Source organism: Octopus sinensis, linkage group LG2 (genome assembly GCF_006345805.1).
Source record: "Octopus sinensis linkage group LG2, ASM634580v1, whole genome shotgun sequence".
In the NCBI taxonomy this organism is placed as follows: Eukaryota; Metazoa; Mollusca; class Cephalopoda; order Octopoda; family Octopodidae; genus Octopus; species Octopus sinensis.
In genome coordinates, this window is record NC_042998.1 from 135,010,919 (window position 1) to 135,037,470 (window position 26,552).

The 26,552-nt window shown below is 35.3% G+C and overlaps 1 protein-coding gene and 1 pseudogene across 5 annotated transcripts in view; both read left to right on the forward strand.

Moving 5' to 3' along the window:
- Positions 1–26,552, forward strand: part of LOC115230435 (carnitine O-palmitoyltransferase 1, liver isoform) — a 98,092-nt gene that overhangs the window by 63,532 nt on the left and 8,008 nt on the right. For 3 of the 5 annotated variants that reach the window (XM_036499501.1, XM_036499503.1, XM_036499499.1), the window contains exons 7-17: positions 541–618; positions 2,160–2,267; positions 4,857–4,941; positions 6,917–7,031; positions 7,978–8,134; positions 10,253–10,300; positions 11,762–11,869; positions 12,386–12,411; positions 14,243–14,308; positions 16,806–16,868; positions 23,574–23,658. In XM_036499501.1, coding sequence (XP_036355394.1) covers positions 541–618; positions 2,160–2,267; positions 4,857–4,941; positions 6,917–7,031; positions 7,978–8,134; positions 10,253–10,300; positions 11,762–11,869; positions 12,386–12,411; positions 14,243–14,308; positions 16,806–16,868; positions 23,574–23,658 — 939 coding nt within the window. The remainder of the gene's footprint in view (positions 1–540; positions 619–2,159; positions 2,268–4,856; positions 4,942–6,916; positions 7,032–7,977; positions 8,135–10,252; positions 10,301–11,761; positions 11,870–12,385; positions 12,412–14,242; positions 14,309–16,805; positions 16,869–23,573; positions 23,659–26,552) is intronic. The other 2 variants (XM_036499508.1, XM_029800631.2) reach the window with 2 other exon arrangements.
- Positions 17,012–17,107, forward strand: LOC115208848 (annotated as a pseudogene).

Below are 26,552 nucleotides of genomic sequence, written 5' to 3' on the forward strand. Positions count from 1 at the left end.
GTCCAAATCTCCGATCAATCACATACAGCTAGCTGGCATTCAATTGGTGTATCAAGTTTCAGGCATTTTGATTGGGTTTTGGATAGAAAATTCACAAAAAAGTCACTTCTATTGATTTTTTAATGGCTTTGCTGGATGACTGGGAAAATGTAAAGATGTTCATGACCACCCTTGGACGGTTTTGAATGACCATAGAAAGTGCGAGCCCTCTAACTGAAAATTGTGGATTTGTATAAAGGACACACACGCAGACATTTTGCCTTTTATATATAGAGAGACTAGCTCTAACTTATCACTGAAGACTTATCTTTGGCTTTCTTTTGCCACAATCCTAGCAGTAATGTCCATTACTTCCAATTCAGGTCTTACTTTAATTGTAATTAGGCTTCTGAGTGAAAAAAACTGACAGCTTTTCCTTTTTTTTTTTTCACTGCCAAATTATACAGAAAACATTGTGAGTTGTGCCAGTTCTTTTGCTTGACCAGATGAAGCAAATATAAAAATAAATGATTTTTCAAATATAATCTTCTCTTCTTGCAGGTTTCTGATTGGTGGGAAGAATATGTCTATCTTCGGGGACGTTCTCCAATTATGGTCAACAGTAATTTCTATGGAGTTGTAAGTAAATTTTTATTTTTGGTGCTAGTGGAGGCTAAAATACCTTGGGTGCTTTCAACAGAGTCCACTCAGTTGCAGGCATTCAGGACAGGTTGCCAATTTGAGGATGCCTTCCTCCCGACTAAAAGATTTAAAATAAACACTCAGACAATTTTGTAAAGTAAAACTAAACTAATTGAATCTGCCTCTGTATTATTTCTTCTCATCAAGCTTGTGAGGGAGTGTCTATATGGTCACTTGACATGTTAGAAACTGCAACGAAATTTCCTTTAAATTTGTTTATTGAATAATACTGGATTGAATGAGTCTGAAAAAAATGGCTGTTTCTTGTTTGATGCTTTTGATTATAGGCCTTCTTCATCAAAACTGAACTGGGGTTAAATAACAATTGGAACTTATTTTAAATTACCCAATGAGACAAAAGGCAAAGTTGAATCTGGTAATGAATTCAGATCTTAGAACAACAAGACTACTATAGCACATCATGACTAATGAAATAATTGTTTTCTCAAACGTAGGATAATGCTAATAATATAGCATGAACAGGATAAACTATCCATATTTTGCAGGGGAATACAATTATTTCCTTATCTGTATCTTTCAATACATCTCAACGCTTCTAAAGCAAACTTTGTTGACTTTCAATGTAAGTTGAATTACATTGACTAATGTTGAATTACATGACTAATGTTGAATTACATGACTAATGTTCTAAGAATTCATCTCACCATATATTCTGATCTTATCAACAACTACATTACCCAATGTCACCTTTCTACTTATAATATAGTAGGATGTGATTTGGGAGAGATTTAGCTGTTGTTTCTGTTTAGGGTGTCTCTCATTGGCTTAATTGTCCTTTATTTTGTATCATAAAGTGGTGTGGTATACCGGAATTTATTCCAGTTTTCAAAGCATTAAGCAAAGAATGCCAGTGCATCACAGTAATTTTTAAGTAAAGGTTTGACCTTATTCCTGCAACCTAACAAGACACAGTTCTACAGCTTACAATAATAAGCTAATCCTCCTTTTGTTACTTCTATTGGTAAACAGACTAAACCCTTTAAAAACCAATTGGCTCAGTTAAATAGAGCATTGTGGTAAAAATACACTTCAAGTTCAATACAAATTTTTTGCAGTAAACTGTTTATTGGCTCATTGGACACTTCATTCAGCTCATATATCTAATGAAGATATTGTTTATGAAGTATGTAATATTCTAACTTATTTTGGCACCAAACCAACAGTTTTGAGGAGAGGAGGCAAGTCAGTTATATCAATCCCAGTACATGATTCATACTTATTTTATTAACCCTTGAAAAAATGAAAGGCAAAGTTAGCCTTAGTGGAATTTGAACTCAGAAATGCTGCTAAGCATTTTGTTCAGTGCAATAATGATTCTGTCAACTTGTTGCCTTATGAATGCATAAATATAAAAAGAAAGAAAAAAAAACAGGTACAAAATTTACTATTAGCTATTAGATGTAATTTTTGCAACCTTTTAATATTAAAGTTAATCAAATGAAATTTTTTCATTGTAGGATGCTGTCTTAATACAGCACACTCCTATTCAAGTGGCTCGTGCTGCTAACCTCATCTATGCTATGTTGCTTTACCGTAGAACATTGGAAAGGCAGGAGTTAAAACCAGTAAGTTGTTCATTATTTACATTTGACGGATATTTGCCCTCATCTTGTTTGTTGTTAACACGTTTCAGCTGATGTATCCTCTAGCCTTCATCAGGTATCTTGGGAAAATTTCAAACATGGGCTCTCATTCCTAAGGTATTTTTCGATATTGTTGTTGTTGTTATTATTCAGGCCACTGCCTGGAATCGAACTCGGAATCTTGGGGTTAGTAGCCCGTGCTCTTAACCACTACGCCATATGCCTGTTGTTGTAAATATTCTTGCTTTTTATCTTGACCTTATGTGTACTTGTTAAATTCCAGAGAAATGGCTTGGAACTCTGTCGGTTATGATGATGAGTTGATTCAACCAGTGGAACAACCTGCTTATAAAATTAACATGCAAATGGCTGAGTGCTCCACAAACATGTGTATCCTTAACATAGTTCTCATGGAGTTTGAGTATCACACAAAATATCACAAGGCTGGCTTTTTGATTTGTCAGTTTAGATCTTGTGATCCATAGATGTTTTTATAGATGCTAAATAATGGATTTGTATTTGAAATATTTCATATCTGGGCATTAATAACTCTATCTTTATTTAAAATGGTATATTAATGCTAGAAACTTAAAGTAAAAAGAATGTGATATTCATTAGAGTGGGACCATATGTCATAGACTGATGAAAGAGTACAGAATAGAAGTGAAGAAAAAATGAGGCTCTCTCTCTCTCTCTAATATATATATATATATATATATATATATATATATATAATATATATATATCATCATCATCATCATCATCATCGTTTAACGTCCGTTTTCCGTGCTAGCACGGGTTGGACGGTTTCGACCGGGGTCTGGGGAGCTCGGGACTGCCCCAGGCTCCAGTCTAGTCTGGCAGTGTTTCTACAGCTGGATGCCCTTCCTAACGCCAACCACTCCGCGAGTGTAGTGGGTGTTTTTTACGTGCCACCTGCACAGGTGCCAGAGGGGTCTGGCATCGGCCACGTTCGGATGGTGCTTTTTATGGGGGGGGTGCAGAATATAGGGGAGCACCAGTGGGAGGGGTGGTTCAGAGGACAGGTACTAGTCAAGTAGACGTAGGATATCGAGAGAGGGGTAATGCATGGTGAAATAGCGTATTGAAGAGGGGGGTTCAAAGAGTAGACACCTATAATGGTGGTGGGGGGTGCAGAAATATAGGGGAGCAGCGTATTGAAGAGGGGGGTTCAAAGAGTAGACACCTATAATGGTGGTGGGGTGCAGAAATATAGGGGAGCACCAGTGGGAGGGTGGGCACCAGTGGGAGGGGTGGTTCAGAGGACAGGTTCTAGGCAAGTAGAACGTAGGATATCGAGAGAGGGGTAATGCATGGTGAAATAGCGTATTGAAGAGGGGGGGTTCAAAGAGTAGACACCCATAATGGTGGTATATATATATATATATATATATGTATGTGTGTGTGTGTGTGTTATGTAATAGTTTCATAATGATATTATGTAACCCCTACCAAATGTGTTGAGTGCCACTATCTTTCATTTGTCCATTCACTCATATTTATGAGTATGTGTATGTACAGTTAGATGTACAACTGCTACTGTTGAGTTTAGAGCTTCATGAAATTTATCACCGCACAGTAGTGGTTTGGTTACCCCTATACTTAATAGTAATTTTGGTTATGACTTAGAGAGTGAATGTGATCAAGCATCCAATTGTTCTTGGAATGTTCCAATACAGAAGTTCTGAACAACAACAATGAATCGTCCATAGAGAACAAATGATATAAATGATTTTTCGTGTGTGTGTGTGAGTGAAAGAGAAAGTGATAGGTAAGCTAAATTGAATAGTATTCCATATTTAGTTACCTGGAGGAAGAAAGGAGATAATGTACGTTTCCTACGTAATACTACCCAACCTTATTATACCATTGCTGGTATGTTTTGGCCAGTGCTAATAGTACCACTTTCCTTATAAATGCTTTGCCTGTTTTGACTAACCACCATGTGTAAAAAGTTCATACATGAGAAATTTTTATGTAAGACATTTTGCATTAATCTAAGCAGGTCATGTTTACTCTAAAAAACAAAAACTTCAAGTCAAATATGATTTCTTGATGATGACTCTAACAAGTTCCAAGTTCAAAGTCATTAGTTCTGTTGCAAGCCATTTATTTCACAAGTTTAACCCTTTAGCATTTAAATCAGCCATATCTGGCCCAAATATTCTCCTTTTATGCTCAAGCCAGCTAGATCTTGTTTCTCACACCTACTCTGCTATGTCATTCTGAAAATAAACAATCACATCATAAAAAATCTAAAGAAAGTTACTAGATAATGCATTGATTAATTTAAAACAATCTGAATGAATAAGTATTACATTTGACTGAAATATTTGAATGCTAAAGGGTTAAATTAGGAAATTTACTCACTTCATTAATATAATTTCTAACAGAGCTATAAAAAATAGTGCACAGTAAAATTTGTCTAAAATGGAAGTTTAGTGTTATACACAAACAAAAGTTTGAATATTTCTTGAAAGGATAATTGTTTTATGCAAATGTTGTCAAATATATGGACCTATGATCATACTATGTATTTTCTTTTTGTAGATTTTTGTGAATAAAATCATCCCTCTTTGTTCGTCTCAGTATGAGAGACAATTTAATACAACAAGAATTCCTGGCATTGAAACTGGTAAGAGCTAACATTTGTAATAATCTACATCTTACCCCAATGATTTTTTGCATCATCACCATTATTGTCTTCAATATTTTACATTTAAGGTTATTAGACAATAACTCTGAGTTGACAGATATAGAGCTAATTATCCGCAAGTATTGAAGTATATTTTGGCGCAGATGTGCTTGTGTGGAAGTGCAGGTGTAGCTGTGTGGTAAGAAGTTTCCTTCCTAGCCACATGGTTCTGGGTTCAGTCACATTGTGTAGCACCTTGGGCAAATGTCTTCTACTGTATCCACTCACAATACCTTGTGGATAGAATTGATTGACAGAAACTGAAAGGAGCCTGTTGTATGCGTATGTATGTTTGTGTCTCCTTGCCTTGACATCTTGCAATAGTTGTAAAATGATTGTTATCGTCAGACAAGCAGTGTCATTCATTCCTTTATTCTGTGAGAACATGTTCGGCCATGGGGAAATATTACCTTGCTTGGAAAAAGGTGAGGGTTGGTGCAGGAAAGACATCTGGCTGCAGAAAATCTGCCTTAATAAATTTCATCTGATTCATGTAGGTATGGAAAAATGAACATTAAAATGATGGTGATGATGAGTTAACTAAGCACAAACCAATGTACTTTACATTTGTTGATTTATAGAAAACCTTTGATGGAGTTTTATCTAACTAGTTATGAAAACTGAAAACAATGCTTGAAGTGTTATTAGCAAGATTAAAGTTAACATTGACTTTGGTGGGAAATCGGATGTACCATCACTTCTGTTCATTGTATTTCTTGTGTAAGAAACTAGTTCAGGACTAGTTGACTTTAAGAACTGTTGGGAAGAATGGTCTACAATTTAGTGTCCTGATGGTCAACGTAGTAAAGATCAAGGTGTTAGTATCAGCTAGTATGAATTATATTTACCAACTGAAAAATGTTCTTGTTTGATATGTAAAAATGAAGTAGACAGGAACTTGATATTGTGTACTCAGTGCAAACAATAGGTTCACAAATACGCATAGGTGTAGTCGGAAGTAGAAGTACATGGACTGACTATATGTAGCTTGTATTTTCTGTTACCTAGGTGCAATATTCCTTCTAATTTTTTGTTGTGGGTATGTGCTTATAATTTTGCACTATGTGCAAATTTTGTGAATGACCATCACTCAAATTTCTTCTATTTATGAAGCCTGATTTCATCTTGTGCACATATTTTTTTCCTTTCTAGTTATAGAGTGTGAGCTTGTATAAGTGCACAGCTTAGAGGGAACACTGTCTAATTAGTGCTGGAGAAAGATACTTGGCTGCTATTTCTAGTATTTGAGCTTATGTAGAGATTCCTTCATTGGCTGGAAAGTAGAAGTTCAAGAAGTTGCTTTTTTTTGTAGGAAACAGTTTCTCTCTTTGTACAAAAGTAGAATATAAAGCATGTCTTAAGAAGTGTGATGATACATATTTGTCAGAAACAGACATTGAAAGAGATATTCAGAGGTTGGAAAGAAATGAGCCAGATATGATATGTTAGATGTGTAATAATCTTATCAGTGTAAAAGGCTGAATACTAATAAGCCAAGATATGCAACAGAGACATCACTGTACTGGTATAGATGTGTAATGTGAATGAAAAATCCTGTTGTTAAGGAATTTATGCTAACAATGGAGTAAATATGAAGAAACATGGGAGCCTTTACACACTTGATCAGTCTGCTAGAAATGGCACCAAAATTCCATCAAATAATACCCTACCATTTGAAAAAAAAGAAGTACGCATTAGACTATGTAGTCCAAGATATACAAAAAGATTAGCTTATCACATATGGAATCCCTCTGATCATAAGTATGCTCTGACATATCTGAACTTGAACTAAACAAAACAACCATCACTACTAGATTGGTATTCCCATCAGCCAACCAGCTGCATCTTTTCTATAACTATGAAACTTTTAAGTTACAATTATTAATGCACTCATTATACCATTTTCCTCTTTCAGATACCCTTGTTCATTACAAAGACAGCAATCACATTGCTGTCTATCACAAAGGTAGATTCTATAAAGTGTATATTCGTCATGGAGGAAGACTACTAACACCCAAAGAGATAGAAGTGTGAGTGGTTCTTTTTAGCTTCTTTCTGAGATTTCCTTGTCTGTACACTTATACTGAAAATTTTCTTCAAACGAGGTGCATTCAAAAAGTATCTGACCTTTGGGTATAAAAAAAAAACAATTTTGTACATTTCACAAATATTTAATCACCTTTAAAGTACTCCCCCTGGGAGTTCATACACTTCTCCTAGTAGTTCTACCACTGCTGGTAACACGTTTGGAACACCTTCTCTGGAATGCTATGGAGTTCTGCCATTGCTTTTCTCATAATTTCCTCTCATGACTCAAATCACTTACCTTTCAGTATGGTTTTCAATTTGAGGAAGAACCAGAAGTCATATGGTGTGCAGGGAAAAATAGTCTCAGATACTTTTTGAAAAGCACCTCATATAGTTGAAAGATGTACTTACCTTGCAAATGATTTGATCTAGGACTGTATGTTGAAACTAAAATAGTTACAACATAGAAGACACATATTAACCATTCAAAAACACAAAAACCATTAACTTCACTGAATTCAGTGGAATCGTGTTAGTGATCCAGTCACAGTTGGTGTGACAAAAACTTCAATAACAAATAATAAATGTTTAAGTAAAGTTAACAGCCTTTGTGTGTTTTTAAATGGCTATGTGTTTTCCTTGCTGTAATTGTCTCATCCTCTTTGTACATCTCCAATGGCACTCTCTATCATAACATTTTTTAAATGCTAGATGGAAAAAATGGAAAAGTTCAAACTACTGAATTCTCAAAAACCATAAAATACATCATGTTCTGAATTGTTCATATATGTATATGTGTGTGTGTGTGTACACACACACATGTAAATGTTTCAGTGTTTGTAAAAAAAAAAATAAACATTTGTCCTTATTTATATTTTTGTTTTTAATAAACTTTGACATATAATGTAACAGAATCTGAGTATTTAGAAGGTAATATTTTTATTCTAGATCGCTGCAGAAAATAGTTTCTGACAGAACTGAACCATGTCCTGGTGAGATGCATTTAGCAGCACTCACAGCTTGTGATAGAGTCAGTTGGGCAAAGGCTCGTCAAAATTTCTTCAGCAAAGGCAAAAACAAAACTTCATTAGATGCTATTGAAAAGGTCAGTTATAGGAAATAATTTAATTACTTTTCAGATTTTTGTGTTGTTTGTCACTGTCTTTTTCCTCTCATACATTGACACATGCATATATTTATGTTACTAGTTATAACTAATACCATAGAATATTTTGAGTTTCTTTTGGGACAGTATGTGCAAGAAATTGTTGTTTTAACATGCATTTTGCCTTGCTAGTATGGGTTAGATGGGTCTGTTATGGAACATATCACCACTCATTTTCTTGTCCAAGAAGTCTGTTATTTTTCTTTATGGCCACCACACCAGTTCTTTTTTTTTTTTCGGTTTTCCTCTCCCTCAGGTGCCTTCTACACAACTAGATCAGGTGAGGCTATGCGATTAAAAATTTTGCTTCCCAACCACATGATTTTGGATTCAATTCCACTGCATAGCATCTTGGGCAAGTGTCTTATACTATAACCTCAGGCCAACCAAAGCATTGTGAGCAAATTTGATAGACAAAAACTGAGAGAAGCTTGTCATGTATGTATGCATATGTCCAAATGTGTGCATGAAGGTGTGTGTTTGTGTCTCTTTGCCTTGGCATCAAGTGTTAAGTGTAAATGAGTATCACTCATCACTATCATACACGCAATGGTCTTCATTTCCAATCTGCCATGAAAACATATTCAGCCATGTGGAAATATTACCTTGCTCAGAAACAGGAAGAGCATCCTGCTGTAGAAAATTTACCCCAACAAATTCTATCTACTCCATGCAAGCATGAAAAAGTAGACTTTAAAACATTGATGTTGGTGATGGTGGTAGGTTAATTTTGGTAATTTAACATTTGAGAATTATGTAAGTATTGTATAAGATAAGTCTGAAATAATGTAATGTTATAAGTACTTCTTGGACAAATATTGAGAACTAGTTTAACCATATACACCCCTACAGCAAGACACCTGTTTCTGTCTCTCTATCTCACTATAACCTTTCATAATTTGACACAAGATCCCTTCCTCCAATGCCCCTTCCCCTCTCAAAGGACCCTTGTCTTGCAAGTTACTGGTGACCCTGCCAGTACTGGTGTCACTTAAAAAGCATCCAGTTCACACTGTGAAGTGGTTGGTGTTTGGAAGGGCATCCAGCTGTAAATACAATTCCAAATTGACCTCACCTGTGCTTGTGCCATGTAAAAGGCACTTGGTCCACTCTGCAGAGTGGTTGGTGTTACGAGGGACATCCAGCCATAAAAACCCTGTCAAAACGGGCACACAAGTCTGGTGCAGGCTTCTGCCTGGCCAGCTCATGTCAAACCATCCAACCCATGCATGCAAGGAAGGAGGATGTTAAATGATGAGTTGTGTTAGGTACCAAAGCAAAGAATGCACACTGTTATTTTCAAAACTAGGCTAAGAAAAACTTTGAGTGGTTAAAAACCTGTGGAAAGAAACCAGCCTTTCTTATTCCTACAAGAATAAAAAATATGTTGTTTACGCTATGAGAAACTTTTAAAATGCATAAAATATGTTGTTTTTAATGGTCAACCTCAAAATAGATAAAACTTTTCCATCCAAGGGGTTTTTTAACCTAATATTTACATGCTATTATATATAGCTTTATATGCTTCAAGTTCCACCATTAAAAATGCTAGTTTTAAAGAATGTGTGTGTGATTGATAGGGTGTATATGTGTGTGTGTGTGTGTGTGATTGATAGGGTGTGTATGTGTGTGTGTGTGTGGTTGATAGAATATGTGTGTGATGATTGTGCTACAGATAGATATGATGTAAGAGCAGTTTAAATTAACCAATGTCACTTCACCTTTGTCAGAACTCCACAGTTTGGCAGAGATTTAAGTTCAACTGTGCCATGCCAGCCCTTAACATGTTAGCACAGAGCAGCAATTGATTAAATTGACCCCCTTTATTCAACAAGTACTTTATTTTGTCAACCCCAGAAAGGTAACAAGCAAATTTGACCTCTGTGGGATTTGAACTCAGAATGTATAAAGCCAAAACAAATATCACCAATGTTTTATCTAACACTCTAATGATTCTGCCAGTCTACTACCCTCACTTTATCCATCACATACATTTGAATATTGTTTGGTTTGTATTTTTCTCATCATTTTTCATTGTGTTTTGTCTTTATGTAACAGGCTGCCTTTTTTGTCACACTGGACGATGAACCTCAGAGCTATAGTGATGTAAGTTGCAGTCATTTTTTTATCTTTACTAAACAATATTTGTAACATTTACACAGTTTATAAGTAGCATTGGATACCTTCATAGCTGTGGTTAAGAAGCTTGCTTCTTAATCATGTGATCTCAGGTTCAATCCAACTGTGACACCTTGGACAAGTGTCTTTTACTATAGCCCTGAGTTGACTAAAATCTTGTGGGTAGATTTGGTTGATGGAAATTGGAAGAACCCAGTTTAGAGATCCCCTTCGGTCATGAATGACCATGGGATTGCATCTAGAAAGTTACCCTCCGAGGCACAAGTCTGGGCAAGGTTGTTTGTGGAAGGCCAGCAGTCACCCATGCATACCAGCCTCCCCTCTCCACACTGCTGATGTTATCCATAGGCACAACTTCCTCCGCTTTAAGTGATCAACACTTCACTTCCCTCCCCTCTGTAGTGATATACTGTTTTCCTTTCAACTATAACTCCACTCATTTGAAGGGAATTCTATTCTTGAGAGCAATATAATTACCTCACTACTGCTGGTGCTATGAAAAATCCACCCAGTACATTCTGTAAATTGGGTGGCATTAGGATAGCATCTGACTGTAGAAACCATGCCAAAACAGATACTGGAGCATGTACAGTTCTTGGAGCCATCAGATCCTGTCAAATTGTTCAACTCCTGCTAACATGGAAGACAGGCATTAAAAGACGATGATGATATGAGACAATGGAAATTGCCAAAACTGACGTCAGTATTGAGAATTTTCGATCAGCACTTTTCAGACAATTATGGTCCCTGTTAGTCTATATGTTTTCATTCATGTGCGTTAACTACAGTATGAGAGCAGTTTAGCTCTTATTTCTAGCAATATAGGTATTTCCTAGCACCCTTGTCACATTAAGTAACAATTATAATTCTCCTTTTTAGTGAAACATTGCAAACTGCTGTTTATATTAATTTTGTGTGTATATGTATATTGTGGTTGGCGTTAGGAAGGGCATCCAGCTGTAGAAACACTGCCAGATCAGACTGGAGCCTGGTGCAGCTTCCTGGCTTCCCAGACCCCAGTCGAACTGTCCAACCTGTGCTAGCACGGAAAACGGACATTAAACAATGATGATGATGAAATATATATATATAAATCTTTTTCCATTTGTTCTGTGGCAGTGGAAAAACTCTAGTACCCACTTCAACTGGTGTTATAAAGCATGTGGCTGTTTAGTTTAATTGGTAATCTGGGCATGGTGCCATCCAGCAGCAAAATATAAATTCATCACTGTCTGATTGAGAGGTCGAATCTTTATACACAATCTACTGTTTTGATTCATTATCTTATTAATGAATTCTAGGCAATTAATCAATATGAAGCTATGCCAAATGAGAATAAGCAAATAGATATGTTTAATGTTTCTTTCTCTGTGACCTAATTGCACACAGAAATTTACTCTACATTTGTATATTGCATTTTTTTTTCAGCTTGATCCAACGAAATTAAACAAATTTAGTCGTTCCATGCTTCATGGTAAAGGTTATGATCGTTGGTTTGACAAATCATTCACACTTGTAGTTTGTTCAAATGGCACGGTAAATAAATCACAATTTTTCTTTATTCCCAACTCTTTTCATAAACTATAGCATTTTATAAATTGGTTGCCAATATTTTTAAAGTAAATGACATTGGACATCATAAGCAGCAACTGAAGAACAAGGGATGCATTAATGGAACTCGGGTGGCTTTGTATAGTCCAAGTGATAGATATGTCATCACCTGGTAAGCGGATACCTAGTTCAAGTTCCATAAGTAAATGTGTACAACAATTTGGGACAAAAAGGAACACATTTACTAATGGAACTTGAACTAAGTATCCACTTACCAGGTGATGACATATCTATCACTTGGACTAAACAAAGTCACCCGAGTTCCATTAATGCATTCCTTGTTCTTAGATCAGTAAAATATCCTTAAATATCATAAATTTATTGTATCTACTTAACAAAATATATCATAAATTTTTTATAATTTACAAATAATCAAATTACTCATTCCTAAGTCGAGTGATCAATTTGAAGTTCTTTAAAATCTTTTATTTTGTGTTTTAGGTTGGTTTTAATGCTGAACATTCATGGTAAGTTTGTCCACATTGATAGAAAGTTTGCTGTGTATTATTATTATTAGTTCATGATTAAAGATGATAGAGTAGTAGGAATCTATAGTGTGCTAGAGGACTATATGCATTTCAGTATTTAGTTGCAACTCTCAACCTGAGGTCAAATCCTACCAATATATACTTTATTTTCCATCTTTCCAAGAGTGATGAAATAGGTAAAAGTCATGTTCCAGGGGAATTTTAATGACTACTATCCATTCAGGTAAAGAATTATGGTTTTATGTCAATAGAAGAAATCATATTCAGTACATTGGTATTTTTCCAGGCATGTTTTGTATGTTATTGATTATGTTCCTGACAATAATTTTATGTGACCTCAAAACGTTTTTTTTTTCTTATTTAGTAAATTGTTGATATAAACATAGATAGTTTAAAACACTAATGAACAACTCAACAAATATTGGGTTGTCAGATAAATTAGGATTTTATTTGGGGTTTTTTTTTTCTACTTGGCACTCCATCATCATTTGTTTGAAAAGAGGTAAAATTTATGAATTCAAATTTTAAAAAATATGAAGAAAACTTATAGAGGAAGAATTGAGATATAAAAAACACTGATAAAAATATTTTTCATGTTAATTCCAATTACACTAGAAAAGATTAATATGAATGGAAAAGAAAATGAACAAATTAATCCAACAACTCAATAGTTAGTATACTAGTGAACAGCTCAGTGTTATGTCTGCCTACTCTACTTTACGACTTCAGTTTGTGGGTGCAGGCATAGCTGTGTGGTTATGCAATTCACTTCAGAAGCAAATGGCTTTGTGTTCAACCTCACCATGCAGCACTTTAGAAAAGTGATTTTTATCACAGCCTCAGGTTGACAAGAGCCTTATGTAGAAGCCTGTCTGAGAGACTATCGATCCCCTAGTTTAATAAAGCTACCTGTTACAAACATCCAGGTGTAATCTCTGGTTTGAGAATAACTCCTGCTCTCTGTCAAATCACAAAGAAGTATTTAATTATAATCTAAAAATTTGGGGAAAAAAAGAGAAAAATAAGTCAGTTTTATATAACTCTTATAACATTTAACAAACCAATTTTTAATTAAATTGTTTAATTTTTTTTTAAGCATTACATATTTGTTTAAAAAGCAGTAAACTTACTTTTGCTCATGTCTTTTAAACTTTGAGTTCTTATATTTAACTGAGAGTGGCTATTAATGTTGTATTTTAGTATAGATAAAGTAGTTTAATAAAAGTCTATTGTATATGAAAACTGAGCAGATGATGATAATGGCTTAAGGTAATTGTTATAATAGTCTTATTGTTATCTGTAAAGAACTTTATATAACCCTGAGTTAGGTTAACAAAATAGCCTGTATTAAATCAACTATAAAAAAAAAAGACATCTCTGTATGTGTCATCATTTCCCTGGATATTCAATAATAATTTGAATTTTCCCAATCTTAAATCTCCATAAATTCTGTATATTTTAGAAAATATTTTTTGTTGTCATCATTGTTATTATTCAGCTCCAGGTCACTGGTCTTCTTCCTCTCACTAAACTAAATAGAGAAAAGTTCAACCTAATTTGTCACATAGTCTAACACCAGAACTTGATACTTGAGTGTCTTTTACAGAGTCTACCCTGTTACACTGCATTAAATCAATGTAATCCTATATACAAATAGGGAACACTTTTATAAATGTTGTTTGAACCAGAAATTCATCATGGATTGGACACATCAAATATTATGTTTCTTTCTAGTCAACATCTATATTTCCTCCAAATTACAAAAAAAAAAAAAAAAATAGTGTTAATAATACTCTCTGTGTTGTTTCAGGGCAGATGCTCCAGTAACTGGGCATCTCTGGGAGTTTACTCTCAGTGAAGATATCCTAAACTTGCGGTATGCAGAATTTCTGGTTGTCTGTTGTTTACTTTATTTGCACATTTTAAAATATAATCTGTGGTTTGCATGAGGTTACTCATTCTGCATGCTTGTGGAATGCTGTTGCACACTATCACTAATTATTACTTGCATATTTGTTATTATTTTTCACAACAGCAAACAGAACTCAACTTTAATCAGTGCTAATTTTATTTTTTACTTTTCTACTTTTATAATTCTTTAGTTTCGTCTTCTTCATCAGCTTATTTTCTACACTAAACAACATTTTAGAGGAATGATTTCTAAAAAAACTATTCTACATTATTTCTTCCTTGAAAGTGGAAGAGAAAAATGATATGGAAACATTTAGAAGATAAATGTTAGATATCATCATCATCGTTTAACATCCGCTTTTCATGCTAGCATGGGTTGGATGGTTTGACTGAGGACTGGTGAACCAGATGGCTGCACCAGGCTCCAATCTGATCTGGCAGAGTTTCTAAAGCTAGATGCCCTTCCTAACGCCAACCTCTCAGAGAGTGTAGTGGGTGCTTTCACATGCCGCCAGCACGAGGGCCAGTCAGGCAGTACTGGTAACAGCCATGCTGAAATGGTGTTTTTACGTGCCTCAACAGGTCTTCACAAGCAGTTTAGTGTCCAATGAAGGAAAGGTACGCATAAGTGGGCTGGTTACACCTCTGGTATAGGCCACAGGTTATGGTCTCACTTGATTTGCCGGGTCTTCTCACGCACTGCATATAATGAAGAATTCCAGGTAGAGGTAGGGGTCCACCAAGGTTCAGTCCTTTGCCGGGTCTTCTCACGCACTGCATATTTCCAAAGGTCTCAGTCACTAGTCATTACGTTGGTAAGGCCTAATGTTTGAAGGTCCTGGGTCTATCTCTTCCACAGGTTCCCTCAACCACTAGGGTGTGGCACTATTTCACACAGCTATCTTCCAAGTTAGCCTTCCTTTGATATTGCTGCACCTCTTATGTGTCCATAGCTTACACTGGGTACATCTCAGAGTTTCTACCTATGCTTTTTCTACAGATCGAGCAGGGCCATCTACCTGAAGGGATTTGTGGTCTGTCTGCTTTCCTACTTATTAGGACTTTGGTTTTAGCTAGGTTAACTCTAAGGCCCTTCGATTCTAATCCTTGCTTCCACACCTGAAACTTCTCCTCTAGTTCTGATAGTGACTCAGCAATTAGAGCAAGATCGTCAGCATAGAGGAGCTTCCAGGAGCATCCTGTCTTGAATTCCTCTGTTATTGCCTGGAGAACTATGATAAATAAGAGGGGGCTAAGGACTGAACCTTGGTGGACCCCTACCTCTACCTGGAATTCTTCATTATATTCGTTGCCAACCCTCACCTTACTGACAGCGTCCCTGTACATGGCTTGCACAGCTCTCACTAACCATTCATCTATCCCTAGTTTCCTCATTGACCACCAGATAAGGGATCGGGGGACCCTGTCAAAGGCTTTCTCCATGTCAACAAAAGCCAGGTACAGAGGTTTATCTTTGGCTAGATATTTTTCCTGCAGCTGTCTTACCAAAAATATAGCATCGGTGATGCTTTTCCCTGGCACGAACCCAAACTGCATCTCATCTAAACTGACTCTCTCTCTCTCACTCTAATTAATTGGGCTATGACCCTCTCTATGACCTTCATTATCTGATCCAACAACTTGATACCTCTGTAATTATTTGTATCTAAAGCGTCACCTTTACCTTTGTAGCAGTTGACTATGGTGCGGGTGACAAATGGAATAGGTTTCTGAGGAACTGACACTAGATATATTAAAAGAGACAAGGAAAAAAATAAATAATAATAATAATGGTTGACCTTTAATGTGACAAAGAATATTGGTAACCGCTATAAGTGTTACCTTTCCATTTGTGAGAATAGCGAATTAAACTTGGGGCTTGGAATAAGTCTTAGCTGTTAAACTACTATTTAGTTTTTTTTTTTTGTTTTTCTTTTTGTAAATTCCAGACAGTTTGGGCATTATTAAATCTATAGAATTTCCAAAGAAAGTTATTAGCCTTCTATCTCCATAACCACCATTAACAGAAGATATTGCTTAAATATAACATTAGCTTCATAGTTATAGTTGATGTCTGTTCAAATAATTCTTGTTAAACACTTAAAAAATTTTTTTTTTTAATTTTGTCTCTCTTTCTTACTCACTGAACATTTTATTATTTTCATGTCTTTCTCTATTTATTTCAACTGTTTACCAATCTACTAACACATTTACTCACTAACCTACTTACCCAATATCTTTCTTTCTTATCTGTTAACCAACGTACTCATCTAATCAATGTTTTGGGTTATCCCTACTCTTATAAATTATTGATACCTCTACCTGCCTACATATCCACCTTCCTCAAATCTAATCCTTTGAAAATATTGTATGCTTTATCTCTGGTTTGTGTATCACATTTTGGCTCCACTGCACATCACTTCAGCACTTTGCACCCTATTGTGTGGATTTTTTCTAAATAGGTCTGATGCACCAATTACAAGTCATCTGTGGGAACACTCCATGCAAATATCCAATGAAGAAGGGTAATACTTCTTGTTCACCTTTTAATACCTGGTTTACTTTGTGAATAAAAACTGCTACCTATAGCTTTTATAAATTCTATTGGAAAAGAAATGTGAAAATTAAATGAAGGAGGTTAATGTGTTTATGATGTTTAAAAAGTGTCATTAGCTTTGGCTGTACATATTCTGAAATTGGAATGATACAGAGATGGCCCCTACACAAGTATGACATGCAAATTTATAAAGTGTTCCATATTTTTCTCTTGCCAGGCAAAATGTTTAGCAGCATTTCAGCCATCTTTATGTTCTGTGTTCGAATTCTGCTGCAGTCAACTTAGCCTTTCATCTTTCTGGGTCTGTAAAATAAGTACCAGTTGAGCACTAGGGTCAATATAATTGACTTACCCCCATCCTTGAAATTGCTGGCCTTGTGCCAGAATTTCAAACTATTATTTAGTCAGGGGTTACATGTAGGAGAGAATATTAACTGGGAGATACATTTGAGGATGGAAAAAGATTCAGTTTGTACATCAGCATTGTTGGTGCTGAAGGAGTTCATGAGTCAAAAGGAGTTGCATGCTTGAAGTCATTGACAATGGCAACTTGTGTGAGAGAAAGGTGAGTTATAACAAGTGTACTTGATGCAAGTTAAGGAGTTGTGAAACTGCTAGGGACTGGAAAAGTTTGGAGTATGAAAGAGTTAGCAGTTGTTCCAGAGCAATATAGTTCTGAGGAATAAAGCTTATGTTTATTTATTTTTTGGTGTGTGTGTATGTGGAAGGATCATTAGTTGGCAGTGCCTCAGCATAGCTACAGCCCTCAAGCTGAAACAAGTAAAAGAATAGAGAGAGAGAGAGAGAAATCAGTAGGCTGTGTAAATATATTTGATAGGTGTTAACCCATTTAGAAGAACAAGATAAATAAAAGGATAATGTACATTATAGGACTTAAGAGTGTGGGAACTTAATCCTGTGAAATAAAAACTGATGATCAGATTTTTAGTTTTCTGAAAGTTGTCCCATGCTAAGCATTAAATAGAATCCAACCCTCTGTTTTGAGCTCAAATCCCACTGAGGTCAGCTTTGCATTTCATCCCTTTGAGGTTGGTAAAGTAAAGCATCAGTTATGTACTGGGATTGATTAATCAACTAACCCTCTCTCTCTTCTCCTATCTCAGACCTTGCACCTGTAGTAGAAACAATTATATGTTTAAGGGTCGTGGATTGGCAGAATGATTACCAGGGTTTTCCAAAAATCCATCCATCCATTAGATCGCCCATGGGCGTTTATTTGGATGGGCAGTTATTTGTGGTTAAAAATTGAAACAGAGTTAGTGTTCTTGTTTGCATTCTGTTTAGACATTCATTTGCTCTACGTCTGCAGATAAATTCAAAGGATTTTTATTCCCAATAATGGAATCGAAAAAAATATATCAAAACGTATTCAATGATCATATACCATTAGTGAAAAATTGAGTGCTATTAAACGAGTGAAAGAACATTCTGGCAATTTATCTGTTGTGTCAAGAGACTTAGGTATTGATAGAAAACGATTGACAGAATGGTACACAAAAGAAACTCAGACTAGAGGAGGCACAGATCAATTGGTGGAGGTAGAGGACCAACACATAGAGATCTAGAGATTGAACTCTTACAGTGGATTGTTGTTCAGCGTGCAAACAATATATTATTCAGTATGTTTGTTTTTATTTTGAAAAAAGAACAAAGAAAGAAAAATATTCAATAGTGACAATTTAATTAGCAGAAATAATTTATCTCTGTAATAATGCACCTTTAATTTAATTTTATTTTATTTTTAAAAATTAGAAAATTTTTTTGCATTATCTTGCTTACCTTCGTTGTTCTGACAGCATAACTAAAAAAGGTAAATAATGTTCCTCAAATAAACTCATTTTTAAAACTGTAAATAATACCAGTTAAGGCAATTTTTCCTCAAAATAGTGAGGTGAGGTTGGCTTTCACCATTACGGTATTCAGAAGTCTGAGTTTTCAGTGTGTAAATCATTCAGAATTTTTTTTTCTTAATTCACCTTTCTCATTTTCCACTTTTTTACATTTGGCCTTTTGACCCAAACCAACTAAGAAAGCTTGCTTCCCTAATGGTTACTAGCAAATGTTAGAGACAAGCAGTTGGTTGATATCAGTGGGAGAGTGAAAGGAAGTGATAATAGCTAGTGTTGAATATCTTGACCTTAGTCTAGTTCTCAATATTTTTGCACTGGAGGTTGAATTTAAAAAAAAAAAAATCATTGGCACGCTTTGTTTGAAAAGTTATTAAAAAACTTTTAAAGACAGAAATTTAGAAAAAATATTGTAAACTATTACTTTGTTTTATTCTTGTTTATAACAAAATTATGAATAACACATTTTTCAATATGCTCAAACATTAGTATGGCTTTTCTAAAGCATTTAAATAATAAGTGCCCTTTTGAACTCATTATCTCTACTATCCATGGATACATCATTATCATCATTTAACATTTGTTTTCCATGGGTTCACGGGTTTAACAGGAGACAATGAGCTAGAGGGTTGGGCCAAGTTCTATTGTCTGCTTTGGCATGGATTCTATGGCTGGATGCCTTTCCTAATGCCAACCACTTTACAGAATGTACTAGATATTTTTTATGTAGCTATGGCACCAGTAAGGTTACCAAGTAACTCACAAAATAAGACCTGTCAACTGAGGGTTTGTAGGATTGAGGGAGGTAGGTTTGTGCCAGATGGTGAGAGATTAAAAGTATTATGAAGGTACAGGAGCAGACACCTTGCTTTAGAAGAGACATGTAGTTATCCCAGTTGGGAAAGAGAGAAGATGATGATGATGTATTGGGCATACCCTCAAGTACAGGAAGGTGAATATAAGAGGTACAGAGGATTGGACATGATGAGAAGGTTAATAAGTAAGTTTGTGAGACTGTGTAAAGAGAGTGATAGAGATGGGAACAGAAGAGAATTCAATGAGTGGTTAATATGGATGGAGGCATGGTCAACCATGAATATCAGTTGGATAGGAAGCAGGAAGTATGAGTAGGTCAGGGCACACTTATAAAATTAAAAAGCAGCATAGCACCAATGCCTTTCAGAAATATGTTTTCTTGTTCAGAACTGTCAAAGCATGAAATAAACTACCTACATCAGTTGTTACTTATCAGGACACTATATCCTTCAAAAATTGTCCATATTTTCCAAAGTTTGCTACACCTGATGAGCCTATGCACACTTTCCTCTTCATGTTTATTTTACTGTTCATTTTACTGTCTTTTTTTACTTGACTTATTGCTGCTTTCTGTCCCCACTTTTAGCATTTCTGGTAAGTTGTAGTGCATATAAGCACTGTATACAATAAATTTATTTTATTATCTTGTTAAAAAATTTTCAGCACACCATGTGAGTACCACTGGGATCAGAAGTTGTCTGTATTTGTTAGTAAACAGATTAGGAAAAAAAAAATTTTTTATAATTAATGTAAAACAGTAAGAAAACAATTCTTAGTGCGAACTTGTGTGTTCAAACATATTTTGCTGTATCTTGGGAGGGTCATTATGCCAATAATAAACACATGCACTGGTTCTATTTCACTTAACCATTTTACCAATCAGCTATTTAATTAATCATTTAGTTAATCAATTACTGAATCAGCTAGGTTTGACAAAGAAAGCAAAATAAAAGTTATCTGAGTGATTGGAATTAGCATAGATTCCTGTTTGTACTCTTCTCGAACTGGAAGTTGTAGAATGGGTAAAGACCCCTTCAATCATGAATGACCATGGGATTGCACCTAGAAAGTTATCCTCCAAGGTACAAATCTGGGTGAGGTTGTTTATGGAAGACCATGCATACCAGTCTCCCCCACTCCACGCCACTGATGTTATCCAAGGTAAAGCCATGGCTGATACAGCTTAGCACCAGTGACATCACAACTCATTTCTACAGTTGAGTGAACTGGAGTAACATGAAATAAAGTGTCTTGCTCAAGAACACAACATACAACCCGGTCCAGGAATTGAACTCACAACCTCTTGACTGTGAGCCCAATGCTCTAACCACTGAGCCATGGAAGTTGTAGAAAGATAGTGTATAGAAAGCAAATTAGCAAAAAATTCTTTTCGTCATAAATCTTGGATACTTTTGATGAGAAAAGATTTTATTTTAAGTTTCAGTAAAAATAACAACAACAACAATTACATATTTCAACTAATTATCCACATAAATAGTTACAGGCATGGCTGTGAGTTTCATTGGTTCAGTTTGAAACTACAGGACATGGTTATGCAGAGAAGTGGAAATGAACGATATTGTTTGATTGAGCCTTTTGTTTACAATCAGCAAATACACATGAAGATGAGAAATATGAATTCATTCACTCAAACACATTCCATTCAGAGATGTGTACACACACACTCACATACATACATAGTTCAGGCATGACTGTGTGTTAAGAAGTTTGCTTCCCAACCATATGATTCCAGGTTCAGTTCCACTGTGTGGGCACCTTGGGCAACTGTTGTCTTCTATAGTTTAAGCTGATCATAATTTTGTGAGTAGATTTGGTAAACAGAAACTGAAAGAAGCCTGTTTTGTGTATATTTATGTATGTGTATATCTCTGTGTGTCTTTGTTTGTCCCCACCTACCACTGTTTGACAACTGGTGTTGGTTTGTTTACATCCCCATAACTTAGAAGTGCAGCAAAAAGAGACCAATAGAATAAGTACCAGGTTTATATATATATAAAAAAAAAGACATGCTAGAGTCAATTTGTTGGCTTAAACCCTCCAAGGTAGTGCCCCAGCATGACAGCTGTGCAATGACTGAAACAAGTAAAAGATAAAAGATGTGTGTGTGTGTATGAGAGCACATGGCCTAGTGGTTAGGGTGTTGCATTCACAATTGTGAGATTGTGGTTTCAATTCCCAGACTGGGTGGTGCATTGTGTTCTGGACCAAAACACTTCATCTCATGTTGCTATGCAATCACTTCGACACCTGATGCGTGGCCCACAGTGCACCTTTTCAGGCAACGTTGATTTGATGGAGAGAGTGAGATAATGCACAACCCAAACATTTGATCACTATAAACAAATCACTTGTGCAGATCGTTTGGCAATAGCTGAATGCTCAGGCATCGACTTTGACAGAGTCCATCATATATATATATATATATGATGGGCTTCTTCAATTTCTATTAACCAGTTTCACTCATAAATATTGGTTGGCCATTGGCTATAATACAGGATGCCAACCAACAGCATCCACTTGGTGGAACTGAACTCCTTCCTATGTTGTTCTGAAGTGAACTTCTACAACCGCACAGTCATATCTGCACCTCTTTTGTACATTAGTTTTACGTAAACTCAGTGTTTCTATTCTGTAAGTTTGCAAATATTCACTTCAATAGAAACACAAATAGAGCAGCTTAAGAATTTGATTACTTTTACACTAGTTGTTGTTTAGTCTCAGGTCTGTCCTGATTAAGCAGACATATAATCAAAAGCATTCTAACAATGACCACCCATTTCAGATACATTGTATCTTGGAATACATTATCCAGTATATGTCATGATGTTACAGTGTGGTTTGTGAGCATTTGGATGTTTTTTCTAGCTGTTCAATTGAACATGTAGCAACTCCTTCATTGACTTTTTACATTCACATTTAATTCATTTTTATATAAAGAGAAATATGTTTTTCAAAAGTCAATGATAGGTGAATCCCTTGAGTCTATCTTTTATCTTTTACTTGTTTTAGACATTGGACTGTGGTCATGCTGGGGCACCACCTTCAAGGGTTTACAAATTGACCCCAGTATTTTTCATTTAAGTCTATTATTCTGTCAGTCTCTTTTTGCCAAACTAAGTTATGGAGATGTAAAGAAACGAACACCAGTTGTCAAGCAATAGTAGAGGGCAAACACACACATCTTATATTTTATGTATCACAGTTTTATATGACAGTATCAGTCTACCAAATTCACTCTCAAGGCATTGGTCAGAATGGAGCTATAGTAGAAGACATTTGCCCAAAGTGCTACACAGTGGGACTGAATCCAAAACTATACATCCTTGTCTAAATGTTTTGATAGTTCAAGCATCACTATTTTAACTTGTAACTTCATCACATTAGCTCTGATATTCTGAAATACATGTTCCAATAATCCATGCTGATGCCCATATTTTAAAACTGTATAACCTGTCTGGTAAAACACATTAACAATTTTTTTTCATTTGCTGTTATTAAAAGATTCTTTGAAAATGGGGTATTTTGTGCTTTTCTTTATTCTCTTAAAAATAAAACACACCAGCAAAAGAATAACTGGATCATGCTTATGTAAAATCTTGGTTAACTACTATTATGCTAAAGAAATGTTTAAATTACCCATGAAAATAATGTAAAAACAAAATACATTTATGTAAAATAATTTATAACGTAATAATTAAATAATACTTTATTATATTTTAATCTTCTTGATAAAAGTAAATAATTAAATAAGAGTTAATGCATTTTTAAATAAATTTTGAAATATTTTGTTTCTTACAAGATGGATTTTCTAAATATTTAAATTAATTGTGAAATAAATATCTAAAATTGTTTTCCAAAAAGAAAAAGTAATTGTGATTTTAACAAATGTTACTTTTGCACTTATATATTTGCTCATTTATTATTTTTATTTTCCCCTTATTATTACTAATTAAATGTTTGTTATTCAGATACACTGATGATGGTCACACTAAAGGAACAATTATTGAACCATTGCCTAACCCCATTAAACTTGAATGGGATATCTCAACTGAAGTAATTATTTTTTTTTTTTTTATCTTTTATACACAATAATTAATTATTTAAAAAATATTTTTGTACTGATACATCTTTTACACTTCTTTATGTAAGTCTTTTGTTTCACTTACTTTTTTACTTTTTTTCAGTCACTGGACTGTGACCATGCTAGAGCATTTCCTTGTAGAGTTAGTGAAACAAATCGACCTCAGCACTTATTTTTAATCTGGTAATTATTCTGTCAGTTCCTTCTGCTGAACTGCTAAGTTACAGAGACATAAATGAATGTTTGTTAAGCAATAAGGCTGGGTAGAGGCCAGGTGGCAAACATAAATACAAACACACACAAGATTCCATCTACCATATTCACTCATAAGACCTTAGTTGATACAATGCTATTGTAGAAGACACTTGCCCAAAGTGTTATGCAATGAGACCTAGTCTGAAATAATATGGTCCATGAAGCAAACCTCTTAACCATGAAGACATGTTGGTTATGTTTTCATACATACTTTTTCATTTCTTTTTTCTTCGCACCCCACTTTTTTTCTTAGATTTAACTAGAATTGTAGGGATTATTATTTTTGTTTTAGTTGGAGTAACAGACTTACAAGTTGTTATAAATATTGATATTAATTGCATGTTACAGTAGAACTTCACAGTGCAAGTGCATCATCGTATGAACTGAAACTTGTGCGAATTTTTGTCTTGAAGTATGAGTGGAAATCCGCAGTACGAGTGAGTTTCATACAAGTGACCACTAGTCGACACTGAGATCACACACCCTCTCCCAACAAGTTCAGCCTCCAGTCACTCAGTTTGAATGTTTATCTTGTGGCAGCATCCCTGTTACACTTTTCCTCAGTGTTTTTTTTTTAGCTTTGTGCGTTTTTTGTTATCATTTTTATAATAAGTAGTTGTGTTAGCCATGGGTCCTAAGAAGGTCAGTGCAAAGGACAGTGTTAGAAAAAGAAAAGGCTGATTATGATAGAATTGAAGAAGGAAATCATTGATAAACATGAGAGAGGAGTGTGTATAGTGGGCCGAAATATGTCAATGTTCTGCACCATCCCGATGAAAAAGGATAAGATCAAGGCCATTACAACAGCAAAGGTGTCTCTAGACTCTCCAAGCAATGCACATTTGTCCAGGAAGAGATGGAAAAATTGCTTCTCTTATGGATCAATGAAAAGCAACTCATAGGAGATACGATTACAGAGACCATCATCTGCAAGAAAGCACAAGCACTGTATGGGGATCTCTTGAAGCAAAACCCTAGAATGTCAATGGAGGAGACATCAGCAGACACATTTCAGGCCAGTTGTCAGCTATGGAGAAACAGCAAGTTGTGACATGAAGGCAGCTGAGAATTTTGTGCATGAATTCCATCAGCTCATCACAGCCAAGGAGTGCATCACACAACAGGTATTCAACTGTGATGAAACTGGCCATTTTTCCAAAAAAAAAAATACCCAGAAGAACTGCAGAGGAGAAAAAAATACCAGATTATGTAAGATAGGCTAACTCTTGCCCTTTGTGCCAATGCAAGTGGAGTCTTGTTCAAGTCACACAAAATCTTGAAGGAGAAGCTGCAGGTCATGTGGAGGGAAAACATTCATGTCTAGGTCTTCGAGTCAATCAACCTTATCTTCCGACCAGCAGTAAAAAAGTACCTTCTGGAGAACAATCTTCCTCTCAAGGCCTTCCTCATCCTTGACAATGCTCCTACTCACCCTCCTAACTTTGAAGATGATATCCTGGATGAATTTAAATTCATAAAAGTTCTGTACCTTTCACGCAATACCATCCCTATCTTGCAGCCCATGGACCAACAGGTGATTTCTAATTTTAAGAATTTGTACACCAAACATCTGTTTCATCAGTGCTTTGAAGTCACTGAAAATACAAATCTAATCCTTCATGAGTTTTAGAATGTGCACTAAACAGTGTTAACTACCTGAAAATTATCAATATGGCCTGGCACTCAGAGGAGCTGATGACCGATAAACTCCTGCAGCTTCAGGAACAGCAGTATTCAGATGCAGTGGAAGAGATTGGTTCCCCAGAGAAGGTTATCTCTACAAGTGACATAAATCAGTGTTGGCAAAGTGGCAGTATGTTTCTGAATTTGTAGAAAAATATCATCCTGAAAAGTATCTTAAGGTTATGCAGCTGCTTTATTTAATGATACTGCTCTGGCACATTTTTGCAGCATTTTGAAAGGCTGGAAAAAGTGGGCGTGTGTGTGCGTATGTGTGCCTATGAGTTCATGTGTTTGAAAATATGTCTATGCCTACACTGTGTATTCTCAATGTTTTGCATGTCAATGTTTTTCAATGCAAAACATCAAAATTACCCAGTGTAGACAGAGACATACTTCCAAACACATGAATTCATATGCACACACACACACACACACACACACACACACACATATATATATTTAAAATTTCATAGAACCTTTTATCTTCCCTCTGGCACCTCTGAAGAAGAAAAAAGAGAAAAAAACAAAAACAGTCAGTGATGACTGCACCCCATCCTAGAACTGACTTCTTGGAGAGGTCACTATCCTTGAACTCATTTCAAAAGAATGGAAGTCAAAGTTGAAGGATGGGGGTCCCTCCCTCCTTCCCCTCTCTCTACCCATCTATCTATCTATCTCTCTCCATTGTCCTGGAACTTCACTCAAAAAAACAAAAACAATGTTCTCCTCTTCTAAACAAAAAAAAAACCATCTCTTTAATATAAATAAACAACCTGTTTGTATATTCACAAAAAACTTTTATTTGACAAGTTTGAAAAACAAACGAAAGCGCTAATAATAATAATGACTAAATAAAAAAAAAATCTTTTTCCACCTCTTTTCTCATCAATATTCAATATCTGTACACCACTTCTAAGACTCAATTTCT